At 39.2% G+C, this 24617-nt stretch overlaps 2 protein-coding genes across 6 annotated transcripts in view; both read left to right on the top strand.

Annotated features, from left to right (window-relative positions):
* clcn6 (chloride channel 6) overlaps nt 1–24617 on the top strand; it is a 91210-nt gene that overhangs the window by 24475 nt on the left and 42118 nt on the right. The window lies entirely within an intron of this gene.
* LOC307035161 (uncharacterized protein) overlaps nt 1107–24617 on the top strand; it is a 29184-nt gene continuing 5673 nt past the window's right edge. For 2 of the 5 annotated variants that reach the window (XM_079674215.1, XM_079674218.1), the window contains exon 1: nt 1107–14919. In XM_079674215.1, the coding sequence (XP_079530341.1) occupies nt 14880–14919 (40 nt within the window). In that variant the 5' untranslated portion in view covers nt 1107–14879. Of the gene's footprint in view, nt 14920–15167; nt 15287–16222; nt 16619–24617 lie in introns of all 5 variants that reach the window. The other 3 variants (XM_079674217.1, XM_079674216.1, XR_013807033.1) reach the window with 3 other exon arrangements.

The raw sequence follows: 24617 nt of genomic DNA, 5'->3' as shown, positions 1-24617 counted from the left end.
TGTGTAACGTGACTTTGACTGAGCCAATGACAATGGTTTTTTTTTTTTAATGAACAGAACGCGGCAGGCAAAATAACGGATTCAAAATAATTCAAATTAATGGAAAAACCAGCGTTTTCGCCGCATCGTCGGATTTACTGTGATCAGACATTAGTTTTATTTATGCTATTACACATATGCCATTTCGATTTACAGGCAACCTCTTGTGGGCCAGAAAAAAGTTCTGAAGGGCCTGATTCGGCCCATGGGCCGCTAGTTGAATAGGCCTGACTTACATGTTCCCACCTCAGGCACAAAATATAAATCATTACTTGGAATTTCCTTGAAAAAATGTGACAGGGTTGAAGTTTTTGACAAAAAGTAGCCATGAGACCTTGTTTAGCTAAGATATGCCACCACATGGAAGTTAAAGAGCAACTTCCAGGTTAAAGACACCTGTGAATAAATGTGTAGGAAAATGATGAATACACTAGATTTTCAAAAAAATATACAGAAATATACACTGCAGTGACATCTGGCGTCGTTTTTGTAAGACATTTTCACTTCCGCATAAAAAAGCCTCGGCACGTGACCTCCCGCGTGTGACGTAACACGGGGGACACAAGGGGGAGATCGGCCGGTGTAACGTATTAATAAACATGGATCCCAATGCTAGTTTCGACACAGAAGTTGAACATGAATATTCGAATGCATATGACGGACCACAACCTTATAATTATGAGCCTGCTAGGCGTCCAAGAGACCAGGAGCAACCAAGGATTAGAATAAATAACGGCCATCGGAGAGAAATTGAGCTGTGGTGTGAGGAGAACCAGCGGAGAACTGGGCAGCTATCTTGGTGAGTGACCGGCGTTAGCTACAGAATGTTAGCTAACGTCACATCACAACATTGTGAAGTTAGCTATCATATATCAGGCTATAACTAACGTAGCATTGATAATATAGTAACGTTACTGGCAGGACTGTTGATACTGATCCATAACAGAAACTAATGCGCAAGTATCAGCCGTATCTCGCGTTACCTAATGCAACTCCACACTACGGTGCTGTGTACCGGAGGAGAGACGCGAGATACGGCTGATACTTGACGATCTGGCGGAGAAAGGTTGTGGAGCCTCAGTTGATATGCCGTTGTAAATGGCTTGATGGAAAGCAGGTGTGTAGTCGGGGAGAGTGCACAGCTGATTACAGCAGGTGAGTGGAGGTTGAGCCGGGAGCCAGGAGTGACAGCCACCACGCACACACAAACAACACAGACAGGGGGAAACAAACAAACACAAAGGAGACGGCTGGAGCAGTACAGCCACCACAGCGTTACCTAATGGAACTCCACACTATGTCTTACGGTGCCATGTACCGGAGGGGAGAGAGAGAGAGCAGCGAAGGGCGGGGAGAGAGAAGTAATACGGTTTCCTGATAAAGCTGTGGAGAGTATGTGCTGCAGGGAGGTGGATGCACAACGCACCCAGGAACGACCGCTAGCTCCGGTCCATTTTACTTTGGACTCGATGTCCTGACAGGCTGGTATTTGTGCAACCTGCACAAACACAATACTGCACCATGATTACAAATGGTGAAATACAATGTAAAACTACCAAAAAATACCAGCTCACTAAAACACAACCGCCCAACTCAACGCAACTATTAATTTTACCCGCGGTCAGAGAGCGGAGATGTTTCCCCTGCGTGATGTAATATGACGCGTTTGACGTATGACCTTAAAAAAAAGCCGTTTTTAAGAGCAGAGCTCAAAATTGCTCCTTTCCCTCTGAATTCCTGCCCTTATGTCTCGTAAAACATATCAAATCCTACACTCACTTTTTTAATTGTAATTTTCAAGCAAGTTTAAGCATAAATGTAGAAAAAAAAAACCCCTGCAAGATGCTCTTTAAGGACATTAAAAAACAGTAATATTTTGCAAAACTATTGTTTATTTTGTAATAAACAATTATCTACTATTATTAATTCATATAACAGAGTTGAAATATTGAGCTTGTCAATCTTAATCTGACAATACAGACACTGAAATATAGGTAAAAGAAGACACTGACACCATTATTTTTAATAGGAGGGTAAATGGTATGGTGTGACGGGGTTGAAACAAACTGAGAGACGTGTGTCAATATTGCAATTTCATAGATAATTCAAGTATTTTTTCTGAATTTATTTTTGATCAGTTAAAGTTGACAAGCATATTTTGGGATAAGTGGCCATTTTGATTTGTTTACTATTAAATTAATATGTAATAATGCTTCGTGAGGACATGCAAATATGTCTGTCTACTACTAAGACAACCAATTTTTAAAAACAAAATATATATATATAAATGTAGTTTTACATGCAAAACAACCTGTTCCATTAATTAATTGCTTTGAAATACATTTTGTAGTTTCCTTTCATTTAAAATTATTTAAGTAAGCTTGGGGGACTCAAAGGGCACCCGATTGTTTGTCTGAACACCTTGTTTCTCTTGTGCATTAAGAACACTTGTGTTAGGGCATGAATTAACAAGAAATAGGTTATATACAGTATAAAATAACACATACTGTCCGCCCTCCTATGCCACCCTGGCATGACCTCTTGCCTTTTCCACCCCATGTAAAATGTTCTAGAACCGCCACTGATGGGTTCGCACCGTGCCTCAGCTTCTTTTCTCGTCTAACTTGCTAAGCAAACACTTCGTAAATAATTGGATAGCCTTCTGGGGAAAACCTGGTCTGATTAAGAGAGACGGCATTCATCCTACTTTGCAAGGTGCAAATCTCATTTTGGCAAACATTTCAGGGCTTTGTGGACTTAATCCATGACAAACTGGAGTTGAGACCAGGAGGCAGAGTCGCAGTCTTACACGCTTCTCTGCGCTCTTTCCTAGGCAGTCATCCATAGGAATCCCGAACCCAATAAAATACCCAATATTAACGGTGTGTGTGTCTGCCCAAGGACAATTTAAGGTAAAACCTAATAGAGGTGTCATACATAATAACCTAATAAAAGTAAATGTAACAACTACTACAGTGCAACAAAACAGGAAAATTAAATGTGGTCTCTTAAACATAAGATCTCTAGCATCTAAAGCAATATTGGTAAATGATTTAATATCAGATTATAATATTGATATATGCTGTCTCACTGAAACTTGGTTGAGACATGAAGAATATGTCAGCATAAATGAGGCCACTCCACCCAACCATATCAATACTCATATTGCCCGAGGCACGAGCCGAGGAGGTGGAGTTGCAGCAATCTTTGACTCAAGTTTACTTATAAATACTAAACAAAAATTAAATTATACCTCCTTTGAAAGCCTCGTTTTTAGTCTTACGCATCCGACCTGGAAAACTTTGCAGCCAATCTTATTTGTTACAGTGTACCGTGCACCAGGTTCTTATTCAGAATTCTTATCAGAATTTTCTGAGTTTTTATCAGCTTTGGTACTTAAAACAGATAAAGTAATTATTGTAGGTGACTTTAATATTCATGTTAACGATGATAAAAATAGCCTTACTGTTGCATTTAACTCTATATTAGATTATGTTGGTTTCTGTCAGAGTGTAAATAAACCAACCCCCTGCTATAATCACACTCTCTACCTTGTTCTGACTTATGGTATTGAAATTGAGCATCTATTAGTCGAACCGCATAATCCTGCTTTATCCGACCATTTCTTTGTAACTTTTGAAGTACTGTTACTAGACTACAAAGCATTAGTCAAAAGCTCCTGCAGCAGAAACCTATCTGTTAGTGCTATAGCCAAATTTAAGGAAGAGATTCCACCAATACTTAACTTGATAGCATGTCTGCATTTAAGGGAGGAAACTCATACAAAATGTACACCACCCCAAATTGATCATGTTGTTGATAGTGCTACAGATGCGCTGCGAATAAAATTAGACTCTGTTGCTCCTTTGAAAAAGAAGAAAATAAAACAACATAGATTAGCTCCATGGCATAATGCCGAAACCCGCAAAATAAAGCAAAAGTCGAGACAACTTGAAAGGATATGGCATTCCACTAAACTTGAAGAATCTCATTTAATTTGGCATATTACTCTCAATGAATATAAGAAAGCACTGCGTAAAGCGAGAGCAGCCTACTACTCTTCATTAATAGATGAGAATAAGAATAATGCAAGATTTATTTTCAGCACTGTAGCCAGGCTGACAGAGAGCCATAGCTCGATTGAGCCTTCTATTCCCATAGCACTCAGTAGTAATGATTTTATGTGCTTTTTTAACGATAAAATTGTTACTCTTAGAAACAAAATTAATGACCTCTTGCCTTTGACCAGTATAGTATTATCAACAGCTCCCGTAAACGTAAGTTCTAATATTACACTAGATAGTAAACTAGAATGCTTTTCAGCCATAAACCTTGAACAATTAAATTCAATGATTCTCTCTTCTAAACCATCAACGTGTATCTTAGACCCGATTCCAACTAAGCTATTAAAATAAGTTTTTCCATTAATTAGCACTTCTTTATTAAATATTATGAATATGTCTTTATTATCAGGCTATGTTCCACAATCATTCAAAGTAGCAGTGATAAAACCGCTTCTTAAAAAGCACAACCTCGATCCAGAGGTTTTAGCCAACTATAGACCTATTTCTAATCTTCCGTTCCTCTCACAAATTCTTGAGAAAGCAGTCGCAAAACAGTTGTGTGATTACTTAAAAAACTATGATTTATTTGAAGATTTTCAGTCTGGCTTTAGAACAAAAGAGACAGCTCTGGTTAAAGTCACAAATGACATTCTAATAGCCTCAGACAAGGGACTTGTCTCTATTTTTGTTTTGCTCGATCTCAGTGCTGCATTTGATACTATCGACCATGACATCCTATTGCAAAGACTAGAGCACTTAGTTGGCATACAGGGAACTGCTTTAGGCTGGTTTAGGTCCTATCTATCTGAACGCTCTCAGTTTGTACGTGTCAACGATTAATCTTCCAAGCAAACCAAAGTTAGCCATGGAGTGTCACAGGGCTCAGTGCTCGGACCTATTTTGTTCACATTATATATGCTTCCGTTAGGCAATATTATAAGGAATCATTCTGTAAACTTTCATTGTTATGCGGATGATACTCAACTATATTTATCAATCAAGCCTGATGAAATTAATCATCTAAATAAAATTCAAGACTGCCTCAAGGACTTAAAAACGTGGATGACCTTAACATTTTTTATGTTAAACACGACCAAAACTGAAGTTATTGTACTTGGCCCGAAGAATCTACGAAACAAATTATCTAAAGATATACTAACTATGGATGGTATTCATTTGGCCTCCAGCGAGACTGTAAGGAATCTTGGTGTTATATTTGTTCAGGATTTATCCTTTAACACCCACATAAAATCAATTTCAAGGACCGCCTACTTCCATCTATGTAACATTGCAAAAATTAGGCATATCTTGCCTCAAAACGATGCAGAGAAACTATACTGCAAAAACTGCAAATCTAACCAAGTGTAATAATCTTATATTTAGATTCTAAATCTAGTTTGTCTTGATTTGAATTTAAATAGCTTATCTAGTGCTTTCTAAGGAAGATATTTCGACTTAATTCAAGTAAATGTTACTTGCCTAGTTTTGATAAGCAACTTTGTCTTTATTTTAGTTATGTTTAACTAGATACAAGGGATCTGTCTATAAAACATCCACTTCAAGGCTATAAAGCCTTATTTTAAGCACTAGTATGGCAAGACAAAAAAAATCGAATTTCAAGCATCAGCTCTGTGGTTAACATAAGTTATTTTCCCAGCTGGTATAAAGACAGTAAAAGACACAATTCAAACAAGAATAGTGATGCTTAACATCTCTTTTGATGATAATCATAAAATAATCATCATAACACACTCTCCAAAAGGATATGGACCACAATAACTGATGATATGCATGACAGTCTCTTATTATCTATGGCATAAGCAATACTGGACAAAGAACAATATATCTTAATTTCTGAGGTTGTGGTGCTTTTCATATATCACACCAAACGTTTTCAAACAATCCATGCCACATTACACATTTAAACATGAACAGCTTAACACACCAAGTATGGCTGAGCGATATGGATAACAAAAATAAATATCACAATATATCTTTGACTCGAGATTGTAGGGGTGACTGTCAGTGCTTTCACACACACCAAGAGACCTTCATTTATTACCAGCTTAACAGCTCAATTCCATAACATCATGGAGGTTGTACTTAATTGGAACATATTGGTGGTCTTTAAAAGTAACTGCATAATAAGCTGTAAAATCAACTAGCTTCTCAGCATCAACTACCTCTGTGGCTAGTGCAAGATCAGGGATGTCTACTTCATATGCAAGCAAATCTTTGCTGAAGCCTAAAGTGACATAGGGCTGATATTCAAAGCAGTATAAATAAGTGTTAACCAGCCAGATATTTTTGATTAGCCCAAATACTGGTAGATGCTGGTCATTAAAACCACTGATTATCAATGACTTATGACTCGTATACTTGTTTCCGTTAAGGATAAGCCACTTGAGTGACACAACAATTTGCACGTCACGAGTACCAATGTAGTCTCTCAGTTTCGATAGTACATAGTCTGTGTTTACAACTTCAGATGTTGGGCCCAGTTCCTTCTCATTTGCAAAAATCGGGTGTTGCCTTCCATTCACATTGTGAGAGCATTCAAACCTCTGATTGTGCTGAACTAATGTCTTACAAATGTTCTTAAAATTTAATTTTGAAGCCCAGCGTTTAAAAAACCTATGTTTTGATTCAAATCTCATACACATGTGTCTAATCATAGGACCCAAAGCCATAATTTGTGAAGGAAGGTGAAGCAAATAATGTTGTTTTGGTATAATGTTGTTTTCCGGGAAAAGCTGTTTAAATGATTTCAAATGCTGCTCTATCAATTCTTTAAGCCTTGCAACTGTTGTAAGTGATATGACTGGTGCAAACAAGATCTGTGTTATCTCTACCAATTCAATGATGAACTGCACAAACAAACTCTCTTTGACGTCATTTAGCAAAAATGGCAGTATTTTCAAAAGGATAAGCATTTGTCCTGAAGATTGTTTTAGTCTGTTATCATTTGAGGTCAATGTAGAAACAGTGATGGGACATGGTCTGTCTCTTAGATCATGAGGTGAGTAAGGGAAACAGACCATAGCTGAATTAAATGCATCCAGTTCTATCTGCCCACTAAGAATGAGATGTTTTATCACACATTTGATCTCCATAGGGGTGACTCCTTCAAGAATAATATGCATAATATCTGTTGGGGTATTGCTCAATAAGATTGAAGACAGGAAAATCACACAATCTACTTTTTCTGTTGATCCCATATGTTGTTTTTAAATTGTTCTTCACAAAATCTGTGCTGGCCTTCTCAATATCAGAACACTGGCGCAGATGTTGCTCTACTGTTCTTTTGTTGAAAAAATTCTCATCAAAGTTATTTTTCATGTCATCTGCATTACACTCACAATGCCTACATTTACAAAGAGCAAAACCAACACCCTCTTTAAAACCTGCAAACTCATGTTGAGCCAATGTATCCCCACAAAGGGAAACCACAGCACCATACATGATCCTCTCACCAACAGCTGTTTGGATTTTAACACCATGGTACGACACATCTAAATCTTTTTTGATTCTATCTAAAATCACATCCACACCACACTGAGACAGCTCACTTGATTTTGCAATGGCTAGCAATCTAATTGCAGACATATTTGCTCTATACTTAGGATCTATATTTCCTAAAGTGTAATAAACCATTAACAGTTTGTTCTCTCTTGCATGTGCTCCAAGTGGATTGCATATTTCAATTTCGTCAGTATATAAAATTATCTGCAAAGCGGAATGTCTGACGGAGTACAGTGGGTGGTCCCTAAGAAGTTCACCATCAATTATATCATATAAAAAACCCTCTTTACACCTCTTAGGTATGGAGCTTATCATTGTGAATATCCGGGGATCAGAAAACAACTCCTCGAAGCTCTTGAATAATGGCACGTAATAAAATGAGTTAATTTTAATGGTAAGAGCTCTTGACATGTTTTTCTTAGTTCTATATGCAGTTCGTGATATGACCACCTCCTCAGGCTCAACAGGGTTAAACAAATGCCAAATGCTACTGTCCTGTAGATGCGTAGATGAGGCTTTTCAGAAGGGGTCTTTAAAGTCATCAAATACTGCTAGGACTGCTGTTTGGAGATTCTCCTCACTTCCAACATGGGTGTCAAAAGCATTCTTGATCTTGTCCCTGACGTTGTCTAGAAGGGAGGCTTGGTACTGTTGCACATTTGCAACAACACTGTTGACATTCCCCTAGAACAAAAAAAAAAAAGGGTTTACATGTATGAATGACAAATGCATTATCCATCACATCGGTATTTTTAATTTTTCTTAAAAACTTATACCAGACAATATAGAGTTTTTTTTTAATGTAACTGCAAGTACAGGATGTATTAAAGTTAATAAGTGCAAATACACAATATAATAAAAGAGATGTATGTATGTATGTAAATGTATTCCTGATGCACACACAAATAGTCTATTTCTTGTTTGAAATACATTTAATAGAAATCCACAAATATATGTATTTAAAAGTATTTGCATTTGTATTTTCATCAAAAACATATTTGTATGTGATCACATTAGAGTATATTACACCCTCGAATAGACGTAGGTGATTGGCTGAAACGGAAGGAGACATCTGATTGGCAACAGATAATTCCCTGTTTTTATATGTGGATTTGTTTTACATATATATACAACGATAACTATTTAAGTGTGCATGGAAAATATTTGAGTCATGTATATATAAATCTCTAAATACATTTGTGAATCCTTCTGTGTACATTCATTAATATTGAGACTGATCTGACTCAGCCATACCATATGTTTATATTTATTTCATTTAAGAAGGGACAATGCACATTAATTAACATGAGCATCCACATGTAAGTGTGCCAGATATAGCCATAGAATCAAATGTTCCTCTGCAGTCCCTGGCAGGTTGGTGGCATTACAAGAAAACTTACAAGAGCATGTAAGCACAAATAAAAGCACATAGATATATAGAATAGAACATAACAGTGCATGACATTAAGGATTTTGGGAGATGGCCCTGTGGGCCATCTAAGCTAATTTACAGATGGCCCTGAGCCCAATAGAGATTGCCCTGAAAAATGCACGCGGACGAAATGGCACGAAGGGTTTGGGGGGCCTCCCCCTAGAACATTTAGATTTTTCCAGGTCTTACTGTAGATGCTGTCTGGTGCATTCTCTAGACTGAATTATAAGATGAACCACCACAATATTATATTGTACAATTTCAATTTTATTCTTCATTTCACTTGTTTGTTTGCTCTTGTTTGCTCGCTTGCATGCCCTGCATAGCTATAAGAAATACTTAAGTTGTTGGTCAAGACACTTTCCATCTGATGAAGGAAAATGCCTTCCCAGATGTAAAAAAGTAGAAAACATTACATTCAGTTATAACTGTCAAAACAAACATTATTTACACTATTATGGCCCCTGTTAAAAATGTTTGTAATGTTATCTACTGACCGAGCAGATCCGAGCAGCAGTCGAGAGGAGCCGAGCGCATCCGCGAAGCACACAACATGGTGACGTCGGAGTTCCCGTTAGCCGGCAAATCTAAATCTCTTCGGTCAAAATAATTTCCCTTTAGCGCAATACCGCTTCAGTTGCGCCACTTATGTGACAGACAAGAAGAGTATGTGACAGACAATAATAGTCAATTCTAATGTCTAACACGCAGGGGCGCCGTAAGGGGGTGAACATTTAGGATGATTCTAAGGGCCCGTGACTGACAGGGGCCCCAAAAGAACATTAAGAACAAATGTTTAAGTAACCTTTCATCAATCATCAATAATTAACATTAATATAACGTTATATTGATGATGTACTCACTAAACTTATGATTCATTTAACTTATTTTCTTCCAAAAGTTAATTATCCAAAGCATCGAACACCCCCCTCTATTTACATGTAATGGTTTGGTCCTGCCTCCAAACGCTGTGCAGCACTGGCCCTTTCTAGCAAAGAGACTAGTGAGAGCATGTGAGGAGCAGGGATGTTAGTACTTCCGTGTGTACGATGTTTCAACGACTAACAAAGTCAGGCTTTCAAGAAAGAAAAGAAAGGAGAGAAAGACAAGAGAGAGGGACTAAAGGGCGACAATATGTCACCCAGTTTTTCAAAATAATAGGTGGGTGTGGTCCATGAGTGGTGGAAATTAGTCTGTTAGTAAATAATAATAATTGTAATGTTTTGCTGTCATTAAAGGTGGGGTAGGTAAGTTTGAGAAACCGGCTCGAGATACACTTTTTATTATATTCCATGGAATGCTCTTAACATCCCGATAGCAATGAATATCTTAAGCGCTTTGACAAAAAATCCATAAAAAATGTCATCTTTGGAAGCCGTGGCGCTGTAAAAAGCACGACCAATCATTTGAGCCGGCCCGGCTAAAATATCTGGATGGCCGACCTGCCTGTCAGCCTTGAATATGTGCACAAACTTATCTCGTGCCCTCATTGGTCATGTGCACGTTTGTGTGTGTTGGAGGAGGGGCTCTGTAAGGAAGTGGCTTGGGAAGATTTTTTCCGTTGTGTATTTTCAAATTCTAGCGCACTCAAGCTGGTTTCTCCAAAATGACCTACCCCACCTTTAAGTACTGTTAATATCTTCACAGAAAATGCTGAGGTTTTTAATTTCACTCCCCTTCTGCTGACATTTAATAAATGCAGGTACATTTTTAGCAGCAGTTGTCCCTCCCCTGGTGCCAGGACCAACAGATCTATCTCTAGGCTCCGCAGCCCTGTCCCCCCATAATGCTTTGCAGTCTTGCCATGCTGCCCATTGAAAGCCAGTTGGCTAGAAAGCTGGACTTCAAGGACTTGATCAGTGACTTAGCCTGCAAGAAGGCTAGGCGCTGGGCTCTTGGTGAGTAAGGCTGAGCCAGGGCTCGTAATAACTGTTAAAGGGCTATGGTAACGATATTGGATCACTACACAGAAGATGCATGATGAGAAAAAGACTGAGAACAGGCTCTGATTTAGCATCACCATCAGGCCTTTTCACTTCCATTTCCGTTTTGTTGTCCGTTTACACTTTAATACCTGCTTATTTTGTAGTTGGTATGTATATTTAATAGAAAAATCTGCTGCTTATGCTTATTTTTTGTTATAGCATTTTATAAATGATAATATTGGTGTTAATGTTCACTTTATTTTCATGTATATTTAAGTTATATTTATTTAGATTTATGAATGTTCCATTCAAAAATGTTATTAAAAAGGCATGTACACCAATAAAAGATGACTATTGAGGTCTATTGTCAGGAATGTTAGTGTTATATCAAATAGTGAATTATACTGCAGCAGAATGTTGCAGTAGAATTTGCAGTCGGCACAGTGTTATATTTTCACCGCTCAGTGTCAGTAAATATTGTGCAATTAGCATTGGACTACAAGATAGATGCAAGCCTGTACAGGTTGAGTTATTTAAAGCATAAATGAGTCGGTTGGGTTCTCGAGGTGTGGTTACAGCATTGTGCTTGGTTGGCGCGGCCTGTGCCTGGTGGTGATGCCCAATGTGATATATTTTCATGGGGCCCAAAATCCCTGGCGGCGCCCCTGCTAACACGTAATGTGGAGAAAGAGATGTCCTGTCTGGGTTGATTGTGCGTTGATCTGTTGGTAATGCCTCGGGGTTCCGGTGGGCATGTAAACAAATGCATAATGCTGCGCTATACTTTGTGGCCTCACCCGGTTGCATAGCGACATTTATTGTTTAGGTGTCTTTTAATTAGCAGGTAGTCATATCATTAGCTAGAACTAACTGGATCTTATCGATATGGACATAAACGCGAGTGAAGTCTAATCTGACGGGAGAGAGAGATCAGCTGCTGCTGACGAGTCGACACGCAGCTCTGCATGATCACATGCAGCGGTGAGTGGACAAAACACACACTTCAGGTTAGAATATCACTCGTAGCTATTTTAATTACCTCTCAAACTACCTAAACTAGTTATAGATATGTTTAGTTTTACTGTCGGGTCACTCATTACTGGATCCACGAGCTGCATGATACTGGCATAATAGATTGCCCGATCGGGCAACCAGCAGGTGAGGCTTCATTGCCCGAGCTAAATACTAGATGGCCCCGGGCCATCGGGCAGTCCTTAATGTCGAGCCCTGTCATAACATAAAGTTGAGATTATGCATTTTCAAAAGGAGCTATAAGTAATATCAGTCAAGCAACATCCATAATAAAAACATGGAAACAGGGCAAGTACATTTTAGGCTACATATTGCTGTAATTTGTTAGCACAACTGTACTGTATAAGGTAAATGAATCTCACCATGTTTTCTGGATTCTCAATTTGCACCGGTTCCAGATTCCCGCCTTGATTTTCTGTGTCCTTTACTGGAATTTTGGCGCCTGTATGATTAGGCTCTTGTTGGGTATCCCGCCATCCATCCATCCAAGCCTTCCTGCTGTGATGGTGTCACCCGCATGACATCCAAGGTGATACAGCCACGAAAAATCGGAATATCATAATTGTCTTTGCCAAGCCTGGCTGAATCAACATGCGGGAAGGCTGGATGCCTTGGTGGGCGACCACTGGCCACAAATGCCATGTGTTTGCGTTTTAGGTGGTAGAAAAAAGAGTTGTATACTCTATAATCTGCTGCACAGCCATCTACCCCACATATGACATGGAAATTAGGACTTCTACCATGTCTTGAACTAATATGTCCAAGAAGCATTCTCAAAGACAAAGCCATGAATACTAGACATATAACACAACGCCAACTCATGATTAAATCTCACCAAGTTTTTACAAGCTCAATATTTCGCAGGCTGACACACTTCATCAGATGTGGGCGACTATAACGATTGCTCTCAGTAGTGATGTGTCGGTCGCGAACGAGCCGGCTCAAAGAGCCGGCTCTTTTAAGTGAACGACGGGAGCCGGCTCGCGCCCACGAACGAGCTGTTTTTTTTTTTTTTTTGGCGGTGGGATCTAGATCGGCATGAAGGCACATTATGCAATGTGCAATGTGCACATTATCCCGCTTATTACAAGGCCACATTCTCAACAAAGTAACGACATGACTCCCAATATTCATTGAAATGCTTTTATGGATTTAGAAAAAAAATATTTATTTAAAAAATAGTTGTATGTATTTATTTAAATTGACATGCATCCGCTAAGAAAAATAGTCTGTTGTTACTGTTTGAACTAACGTAGCAACGGCAGGAACTGCTTCGATAGTGTTTTTGAGGAGCTTTTTTATTACAGATTTGAAAACATTGTTGCTTGCTTTAAAAGTAGCACAATTCATGATGTCTTGGAAAGTATCTAGATATCCCTGCCCTAATGCCAAAGTAACTGCACACTGAATATGTGTCGCAGCCGCAGGTTTGATGTCTATGTCTGGACCGCTGCGTAAAAAGGAGGGTTTCTGCCCCGTTACTTCTCTTCTTACTTCTATAAGAATAAAACACGGAGGACGGAGATCTCTTTTTCTCCCCCTCTTCTGACAGCCCAGCAGCTGATCTCAGAGCACGCTCCCCTCTCCTGCAGGGGGGCGTGGTCAGCTGTATCTCACAGAATCAGCCCCCTGCAAACAGCGCTGGAAAGAGCAAATAGAGCGAAATGAGGCATGGCTAAAACGCAGGATCTACTGCTACTACTACTCAAAGGATGTATTGAATAATTTAGGTGATATGTGTACACATATACATCATTCATTAGTCAAAACAGGGCTACATTTCATTTAATTAAAAGGTATAATAATATGTGGTAAACTGAAGAGCCGTTTGGGAGCCGAAAGAACCGGCTCTTCTTGGTGAGCCGAGCCAAATGATCCGGCTCACCAAGAAGAGCCGGAATTCCCATCACTAGCTCTCAGTGGTGTGTGCGAATTTGGCGCCTGCTGCATTATTTCATTATGCGAAGACCCGCCCCTACTCTGCTTCTCATTGGCCCTGAAAGAAGAAAACCCGGGAAAGTGCATGCTGCATCCATGTGGTGTTTGTTATCCCTCATAAAGTCGCAAAATTAGTAACTTTATTTACCATGTGTTTGTCAGAAGCTGGATCAATGACAATATCCACTAAAAGATGTAAATAACGAATGCCAGTACTATATTATTTACATCGAGAGATCCTCCTCAGTCCTCAGTGTTTACAAGTGGATGGCTGTTCGTGTCCAAATTTAGGATGCCAAGCTAGGAATTTCCTATTTCACGAGGATCACCTGAATGCACCTCAAGCCAAGGTCCGCAGCGGAATGACACGTTGGTCAGTTCACCTTCACCACCAGAGAGAAAAGGCGGGACAGCGACCAATAAGTGCAGTTAAGGTAACGTTAGTAACTGAACATAGGAGTAAAAGTCCATGGGCGTATGTAAAATATTAGTGCTTTCAAGGTATTAAGTAGTAGTAAATTGATTGGTGAACTGTTAGCTGAATTAGCTAAGTTAGCTAGCTAACTATGAAGCACGTGTTGCTAGCTAACCTTAACCTCACTAATGGAATATGTAAAAATTAAGCTAGCTAACCTTAACTACTCTCAGATAAATAAACTGTCTGTAAGGAACACAAAATTAGCCGACGTTAATATCATAGATTTATTTTGGTATTCAGTAATTGTATCTGTTAAAAACTAGCAGCTAGTTAAAAACGCAAAGGGTGGTGGTAGACTAGCTAACGTCGACCTAGCTAGTTCATAGTGAATCACAGCAATTTTACAATTTAGTGTCTGATGCCTTTTTAATGTGATTTTTTGGGGTTGATCTTTAAAATGACAGTGGCCGTCTTTTCCTGTAAATTACAGAGTGCTTCTTCATGGTGAGATGGATAAATTCGATGACACAACTGTGTCACTCTTAAAAGGTAAATCTCTTGTTAATTATTTAGACATCTAACATTAGTGCATATCTTTAGACATATCTAGACTGATAATTCCCTAATATGGGCTCTTTGCAAATAGTTGTAGTCTGTTGCTGAAATTGCCAACCAAGACTCATTCCTTTACTTGCTTTACCAGTAGCACTGATATACATTTAACTTATAAGGGCAACGTAATACAAATGGTGTTAGACACATGCTTTTGGTAAATGATCTGGTCTCAAACATTACAGCTGCAAGTGTTACCAATGAGCTATTACCCTCTTTAACACAAGAAGACCTGAGGGACCTCCTACCGGGGCCAGAGAACTTCCTCAGACGAAAGTACATTTGGGAAGCAGTGCATCCAGAGGTAAAGATGTATTGTGAATGAATGAATGAGGTGTATTGGACTTAAAATATAAATAAATGGAAACTTCGTCTAAAATACATGATTTCACAATGGGTGCTAGAAATGTACATGAATAGCATTTCTAAAATGATCAAATTGATTCTGTGGTGACATAAATCAGTCATCAATCATATGGAGGCATGTACGAGTGTTTCATCAGATATTTTTCGATACTTTACCTAATAAATTACACTTACATTTTTTTTTACGTATATATTTTATTTTAGATTAGGGCTGCTCATCTGATTGTAGTCATCACCTCCAACTGAATTGCAATAATTTCTACATAAACATTTCCCCCCTTACGTGTTAAGGCAATGCAGCCTGTAGTAGGCTAGCAAAATCACTGCATTTACACAGAAATATGCATACTGTGTTGTTGTGCATGTTTAGTTCTTTAAAATGAGTTCCAACTGTGCCAACACAAATTCTTAAGTAGCCAGAAGTACTAAAGAAAGGACCAAAACAATTCCACACATTACAGCAAGGTAGTTCAAACTAATAGTAGCCAGAAGTACTAAAGAAAGGACCAAAACAATTCCACACATTACAGCAAGGTAGTTCAAACTAATACCGTCCCCTACTGCATCCAAAATCACGACTTTCTGGTTTCATTGATAACAATGTTATACGTTTTTTTTTTCAATTGTGAGGTGGTTATTATTATTATCCCATCTGGTTTCATTGAGATAGTTACAGATAGTACAGTAAGACAATGTTACATACATATGTTTTCAATAGCGAGGTTATAATAATTATATCTTTTGTCATTATTATTAATGACAATAATAATAATTTGAAAATGTTGCTTTTGGTCTAGACTTTTTGACTTGTGATTTTGTTTAGATAAATATCAGTCACCATGAGGACATTTTAATTGCTGATGTTTTTGTACAGGAGAGCTTAACTTCAGCAGTGTCCGTAAGCCCTGCAGGGAACCAGACGAGCCTAGCCCAGACGTCTTCACCAAAACATGTGACTCCTAAAAAGATCATGAAAATAAGCAGTCCAGACTATGTCGTTTACACAGATGCAGAGCTGGAGCAAATCCGCAAGTATTATTTTGAGCTGCAGGGTCACGGGAGAGCACACCACTGCACCATGTCCAAAGAGCTCAGGTGCCGCTTGGTCAGAAACACCATGACAAGCATGATTGCGATCCTTAGGGCTAATGACATGCAGGACAGGGGAAACTCAGAGTATCCCTCTTGTGAAGAGGTGTCTGCCATGGCCAAAAGGTTGATTGAGTACTATCCTGTGCTGCAAGATAAGGATAGGACTAAACAACCATGGGTAGGTTCTTAATTTTCAGTGTCAAAAGTCATTTTCATCTCTTGACATTTACTTTTCATAAGCACAACAATATTGTCAGCTAATTGAAGCTATCTTTTTTAAACTTTAAATATACACATCTTTGATATCTAGTGTTCAAGGTCAAAATTAACATTCTTTTCCCATATGCCCAAAGTGGATAAAGTGAATGAATTTACCGACGAAAGATATATTTGACTTGCCCAAAAACTGCATTATGCATTATTTCATAAAGAAATGTTTCCTTAAGTTTTAGTATCGAAGCCTTAACTTGTAAAGATAAGATCAGATTTATAAAACTTTTATAAAAAAACTCAATTTTAACAATCAATTCTGTATGCCGGTATGGCACAAAAACACATACTTTGCCTTTTTCACATTACAGATGTAGAACTTAATTTCAGACAGTTTGAAACGCGAGGGCCGTGATTGGTACGTGATCTGCCCTCGCTCAAGGGAAAACCTCCAGCTTAACTTGAGACCGCCCCTGTGATAAATAAATGTAATTATAATGAAGCCAGCTGCAATGGATCATTGATCATTGATGGTGCAGTGGGGTTCCACACTGGAGCTCATGTGAAATAAAGTCAGATACTGTACAGTACGCTGGATGTACAGCGGAACTTAATGTTGTTTAGTCTAAAAAAACGAACGGGAGGAAATGCAGCCCGGCTCTCGATTTTTAATCCTAATTTAATCATCATCTTCACCACGATCATTTATGTTTATGTTTGCCGAATTGAAATGAAATCACTGACAAATATGAATATACTGTATTCAACTTCATTAAAACGTTATTAACGTGCCTAAACTCAGTAATTATACGATCATGTTCTGATAATGATGACGTAATAGCCCCGCCTCTCCCCACCTCTGCTGCTCACCCCCGCGTCAAAGTAAACTGCACACTGAATTCAGATTATTTATCTTTCTCTCGATATGGACATAAACGCGACTGAAGTCTAATCTGACAGGACGGAGACACGCAGCTCTGCTCACCTGATGCTCCTCCCGCTGTGATGCAGCGGGGAACGGAGTAAAACACAAACTTCAGTCAGATCATCGCCATTAGCTATTTTAATTACCTCTCGAACTACCTAAACTAGTTATAAATATGTTTATTTTTACTGTCGGCCAGGTCACTCATTACTGGATCAGCTGCTGCATGAGACAGACACTGACGCTGTCCGAAGAGAGGGAGGAAAAAGAGAGGCTCCGTGTATTTTATTATTATATAGAGTCGTTATTCATTTGTTTTAAAGCTCAATAAATAACAAAGAAGACCTTTGACCGGCACTTTTTATAATTTTGTCCGGAAGATTTCAACTTTAATACACGTTGACCTCTGCCCCATGGATGTATAATAAGAACTGGACACAGCGTGGGAGGCGGGGCCTCATTCATTCCTATGAGAGTTGCTTGGCGCATGATGATAAAATGGCCCAACTTTTGAGAGAGCGAAACGTCACAGATTACCCGGCATGCCTGAGAAGTACCCGTATGTGCGCTCATAGCGCATGCGCAACTTTAACCAATATGCAAATAATTATTGCACTGTATATATATGTATATTAATTAGGGCCGGGACTCGATTAAAAAAATTAATCTAATTAATTAGAGGCTTTGTAATTAATTAATCGCAATTAATCGCATTTTTAATCACATATAAATATTTGACCTGAGAACAGTGAGAAGCAATTTTTTTCACATGGATTTTAGTATACCATTGAATAATGACTGAATACATAAGCTTAAGCGACAAAACATTGTTTATTTTTTTCAAGGTGGTGCTTAACCAAGACCTACAGAAAAGTGCAATGTTTGCCATAAAGTGTAGCAATAGCATATTTAGGAATATAGTACATTTCAGAGATTCAGGTAGCATATAGGTAGGTAGACCTTCTGTAAACTATAACACTTTGTTTTTTAAGTATAACACAATACTTTCAAGTACATTCAGAACACTGGAAACCCTGACTATTAGAAAACATCTCTATGTTGCTTCAGAGGCCATAACAGACTTTGTTGATTTACCAACAGTTGATTTAAAAAATCTAATACATTTCAGTCCAACTCTCTCAATAACCTTGGCCAAAACAATAAACAGTTCAACATAAAGTGCAAGTTGCACCAACAACATAATAAATAGTTCAACATAAAGTGTACTGTACCATTTAAAATAAAATAAAAAAGTGCCAGTGAGTGACCTCAATCCCTCCTATTCTTCCAATATCCTGATGAAAAATAAAATCTCTCTGTTGCATAGGCCACTGTTTGATCAACGCGAATTGGGTGTGGGTCCTTGTACTCCGAGTCGGGCTAACGTCCACGCTAGCTTCCACGCTAGCTGCTATAGATTTTTTATTGAGGTGATACTTGAGGCTTGATGTGCTGCGGTGATATGCAAATTCCTTTTTGCATAATTTGCAAACAACCTTGCTCTTATCGATGCTTCCATCCGTCCGTTTTTTAAAACAAAATGTCCCATCCACGGGGCCAACCAAAGCGGTCTCATCAGCTTCTTCGTTCATGTTTGACTATTGTTCACTGTGGTTTGTTGTTGTTTGAAGTCATTAACGTTAGTTGTTGCTCCAGTATAATCGGTACCCCTGAAACTCATCCAGTGAGAAACGTTCCGCGGTGCAAAAATAAGTGCGATTAAAATGCGTTAATTGTTTTAACGCGTTAATTTTTGTGTAATTAATTAATCTTAATTAACGCGTTAAAGTCCCGGCTATTAACTTTATTTAATACAACATTTACGGTACAAGATTTAATCATACAGCCCATGTAGTATAATATTTTACAAATGAGGAATTACAGCAAACATGTGCAATATATCCATTATTACAGCTCCGTGGGATGGCAGTGAAACGATATGGGTCCGTTGTTATTGTGCATCCATGGGTAAAGATAAACGCATGTAGTGCTGAACCTGCTGAACATGTAACATGAATGTGCCGGGTGGCGCGGTCCCGTGGGTTAGATGCGCTTTCATAATGCAGAGGGATATAACTCTCAGAATAACGTTATTAGCACATTTTTACAACTTGAGGAACGAATGTTTTTTATTAGGGCTATACAAGTGTTCATACTGGGTGGTTTATTTAGTTTAAAAAAAATTATCCAACGATTTACAGACCATTCTTTCCCCATGTAAGTCAATGGGAAAAAGTGTTTCCGGGTCCAGCAACCTAAAGGAAGTGTAGTACCGCCGTTTGGCCACGACGAATATTCTACTCAGAGTCCGGCGCACTTCCTGGGGGCTTGCTCGGCCCCCACCGCGGAGAATAAACAGAAGAGTAACCATGACAACCATGCTTCTTCGCTAATTTTATGCCACTGGTCCGTGGTCAGGCCTGGGAACCGACGGGAGACACTGGACTCAAGTGTCTGCCTCACATTGAGGGGAAGGGGCATTTCCCTTTTGCTCCCGCTCCAGTTTGTGATTCTGACCATGTTCTCATAGGTTTCAAATGGCAACATGGCCATGAACAAATCCCGCTATTAGAATGCAATTTTTAAAAACATAGTGTGCTACATAACACACTTTCAGGAAAAGTCACGGACTGGGAGACTTTAATATTTTATTGAAAAAAGTTACATTGCACACACACCACATCACACAAATTGACCCGATTGGCGGTTCTAGTGTTAAATAAACTCACTAATTAATGAAACCAGTTCAATACGCATTATTCTTATCATTCTTTATGAGTGCAGAAAGTCTTAAAATCAGACGGCAGGCAGTTACAGGTGTGTGTGTGTGCGTATGTGCCTTATGTGCCAATCCCCCCATGTGAATCACACGTAGCTCTGATCACCTATGATAAATGGGCCACACCTAATCGCTGGCTATTCAGCCACAGAGCTCCCTCTATGCAAATCAAACTGTAGACGGTGTGAAAGCAGTGAGGCCTGTGAAGACACCATTGCAGTAGTCTAGTCTACTGAAGATACCATTTTAAAATCAGACCTGTTTTTTAAATGAAATCTGACGGCAGGCAGTTAGCTGTGATCACCTATAAGGCTTGAAGTTACTTCAGATGCTGAAATATTTTTATTTTTCAAGTATAAGCATACAGTATACAACAGAAATACATGCATACAAATTATAACATCACATTTATGTTATTAATTTTACAAATAGGACAGAGGGTGCAGCACAAATAATACGAAACAAATAGAGAGCTTTCTGAACATCAGCAGGAGAGGACTCTTTCAAGACACTAGTAACAGGGTGTCCGCGGGGTCTTAAAAAGTATTAAAAGTTGAAAAATCAATTTAGCGAAAATTAAGGCTATTAAAAAGTATTAAACGGCATTTTCAAAGGTATTAAGAAGGTTCACAGCAACGACAACATGAAACACCCTTTAATTTACTGAAATGACATGTCGGGAAACCCCACAACGCGGCCCCATGCATAGCGCGCCGTAAAATGCTGCTTATTATTTTAAGTTTTGTTGCCTTGCTCCGCTCTGTGTGGGGGGGGAACTAAACGACTACGGTAACGGGTCCCAAGGTGGGTAGACCGGCATACGCAACGCTCTGGGGGTCCAACGGCTCCGTGTGTGCCCTATATGATCATTTTCTGATAACGATGAAATAGCCCGCCTCCCTCTCCCCACCTCTCCTGCTGCTGCTGGGCAGTCAGAAGAGGGGGAGGAAAAGAGAGGCAGTCACCGTTTATTAAATATTCTTATATTATTATTATACAGAGAACAGAGTCGTTATCAATTTGTTTTAAAGCTCAATAAATAACAAAGAAGACTTCCAGGTTCCTGCTGTCCCATCAGAGTTTGGACTTCAGAAGAGTCCCAGAGTTCTTCAAACTATTTTGAAGAACTCTGGGACTCGCACTTTTCTAATTTTGTACGGAAGATTTAAACTTTAACGGACATGTTGAACGGCGGAACATTTTTTTTACGGAAACTCCCGCACGGTCCCCTCGTTCCTTGGAAGAGGCGGAGAGGTGGGTGTTTTTCATCTGCTGGTGGACTACCTGAGAGATACAGCAGGAGAACACGCCATCCACCGCGGAGAATAAACAGAAGGGCAACCATGGCAACCATGCTCCTGGGTCTTCTTCGCTGCTTTTGGTATATTTCGGGCGGCAGCAGCGCCACTTACAGGCCTGACATATGTACTACATTGTTTCCAGCATTTCCAGCGGTCTAGTGTGAACGGACACGTTAATGAATCGAATGCGTGTGAACGGAAGCCTTTTTTGCGCTTGCGTATGAGTTTTACCGTATGCGTCCTTGTGGGGCCGGGGTCTAAGCCAAACTATATCCGGTCACAGAGATCTGCTATTTTAAAGTAAAGTCAACACATATAGACCCTAATATAGTCTATATTAAGAATGAGAAAAGTCTTAACATATATATCCTTTTTTGTAAACATATGACAAATGTGTGAGGGTGATGACGTCAGAGCATCGTCCTATGTGCCAGAGCTTAGCCCCGGACAGCCCCAGCCCAATTTAACCCCTGGGTATTTGTGAGGGAGCTCCTATATGGCATTACCCCGCTGAAGCTCACCAAAGTTTAACATATTTTCCTAATTGTTTTGTTTATTGGTCAAATACTGGTTTCTAATGGTTTCTGAGGAGTTTTACTGGAATGAAAGACCACATAGTCTACAGAAGCAGAAAAGCAGCATACTGCATTAAACCTGACCTTCACAGAGAGGTTGAAGTTCATGTGGAGAGGAGGCTTCAGTAGTCTGTCTGCACTCTGTTTAGTTTTGCTATCTTACAATTAATATAGTAAAGTGTGTTGCCAATGTAACCGGTTAGAACTCAAAGTTGCGATGAGGTCTTAAAATGTATTGAAAGGGTCTTAAAAAAGGTCTTAAAAGGTATTAAATTTGACTTCAGGATTCCTGCATATACCCTGTGTAAATACTGAAATGAACATGTCCTATTAAAATGCAAGTTTCTTCGTGACACTTCCAACATAAATGGAATTCTCACTAACCTAAAACATTTTATTTTTTTAAAAACATGTCACTGTAGAGACACAACATACTTGAACATACAAATGAACAACACCAAATTGAGCTCACTTTCTACACTCTTTGATGATCTACCTCCTACCTACCGTAACTATAAGCCGCGCCTTTTTTCCCATTTTTCGACGCTGCGGCTTATATAACGGTGCGGCTAATCTATGGATTTTTACAGCTAACGGCCATTAGGGGACCTCCTAAATCTATGGATTTTACAGGTTACAGTCCACCACCTTTAACTCTATGGGCTCTATGGCCGATCCGCGCCCCCCACCTTTAAGCGGCGGGCTCCAGCAGGAAAAGCTGGAGGCCGGAAAAGAGTGAGACAGGTAGCGCGCAAAAGTAAAAGTGGAACCGAGAGTGGTACGAGAGACAGAACGAGAGCAAGACAGACATTACGAGAGCAATACAGTTTGTCCCCGTACCACTGGTTGAAAACCACTGCTGTAGATCACTGCCGGTATGTGCGCTGGGAGCGCACCGTTTAAGTTTGAAAGTTGAAAAGTTTGTGTGTCTGAAACGCTATGTGATACAGTACAGTTTACACAGCACTGTACATGTTCTGTAGCTACTATTGCACTAAATGTTAACACTTTAATACATTATGCAAATATGCAACTTGTTTGTTGAAATGTTAATAAATGGGAGCTTCCTCAAACAGCCATCTCTTTCCCGACAATCCCCTCTGTGCAAAACCCCTTACATATGATAATTAAACATTAAAACACCTGCGGCTTATAGTCCAGTGCGGCTTATATATGTACACATCATTCAATTTAGCTGCTGCGGCTTATATTCAGGTGCGCCTTATAGTCCGAAAATTACGGTAGTTTGTTTTTTAGTCCATGTATTTTGGCAGAGGCTTGGTCTGGCTGTATCTTCAGAACAACCCTCTGGATAAACTTAAATGAATGTTTCATTTCCAGAGTATACTGAAGATTGAAGCAATATATTAGTCCAAGAAGCATTGCAAAGCCACATCTTTCAGGTTGTGGAGCACAATTGTCTCCTCGACCACAACTGCCACATTGAAGATCTGCTGAGGAAAGGCATCCCATTCACCTTCGTAGCCTATGAGTAGACCAACTTGCATCACCTTCATGGCTTCCTCGAGTGTCTCCATGAGCCTTAAAAAAGGAGAAATAAAAGTGAGCTCAGTGTACTACAAGTACTTTTTCTCTACAAAGCTAATTAAGAGGCTTCTGCTATAAACATAGAAGCTAAAATCTACAGTTCACAGTGTAAAAGTGCAATGTGATGGAACATCATTTCAACTGCCTCTCTTTTCACAGTTTGAGCTTTATATTTATTTATATTATTTAATAGTTACGTTTTCTTGCTGTTTTTGTTTATATTAAATGTATCATTCTTTATTGCAATTATTTTAGTTACATTAAGGTAATTGTAAACATTACTTTTGAAGGAAACTTTGGGCACAGGGTGATTTGGGTTGATTTATGTTAAAATGTACAATTACATAAAGTAATTCAAGACAGTTATGATCTTACATCACACATCCTGATGACATTTTCCTGATTTTCGCCAGACATGTAGTGTGATAATCCCAAGAGAGCAGCAGTCCTCCTCCTCTCATTTGTGTCCTGCAGGACAACAAATGCAGTGGGATATAAATATTTGTAGCAAACAAATGGTGGCTACATTTTGGTCATCAGCATCTCCACTTACATCTTTCTCAAGGCAGTCCAAAAGGCCTTTTAGTGCCGGCTTCTTTCCAGTCCTGGATGCACCTTTGTAGACCTCCAGCAATGCCAGGTCATCAAGTCCATCCAGAAACGATGAAAGCAGGTCCGTAGTGAGAATTCTCTGGAACTCTGCCTGAATCTGAGGAGACACAGACATATAGAAAATATTCTACCAACAGTCTACAACTGTGCATGTTGCCTTCTCATTGTAACTGGAAAACCTGCACAATTTACAAGTCCATTTCATCCAGTTGCAGCAAAACGGAAAT

Source organism: Notothenia rossii (assembly GCF_949606895.1).
Source record: "Notothenia rossii genome assembly, chromosome: 4".
NCBI lineage: Eukaryota > Metazoa > Chordata > Actinopteri > Perciformes > Nototheniidae > Notothenia > Notothenia rossii.
This window is presented reverse-complemented; position numbering and strand designations above follow the sequence as displayed.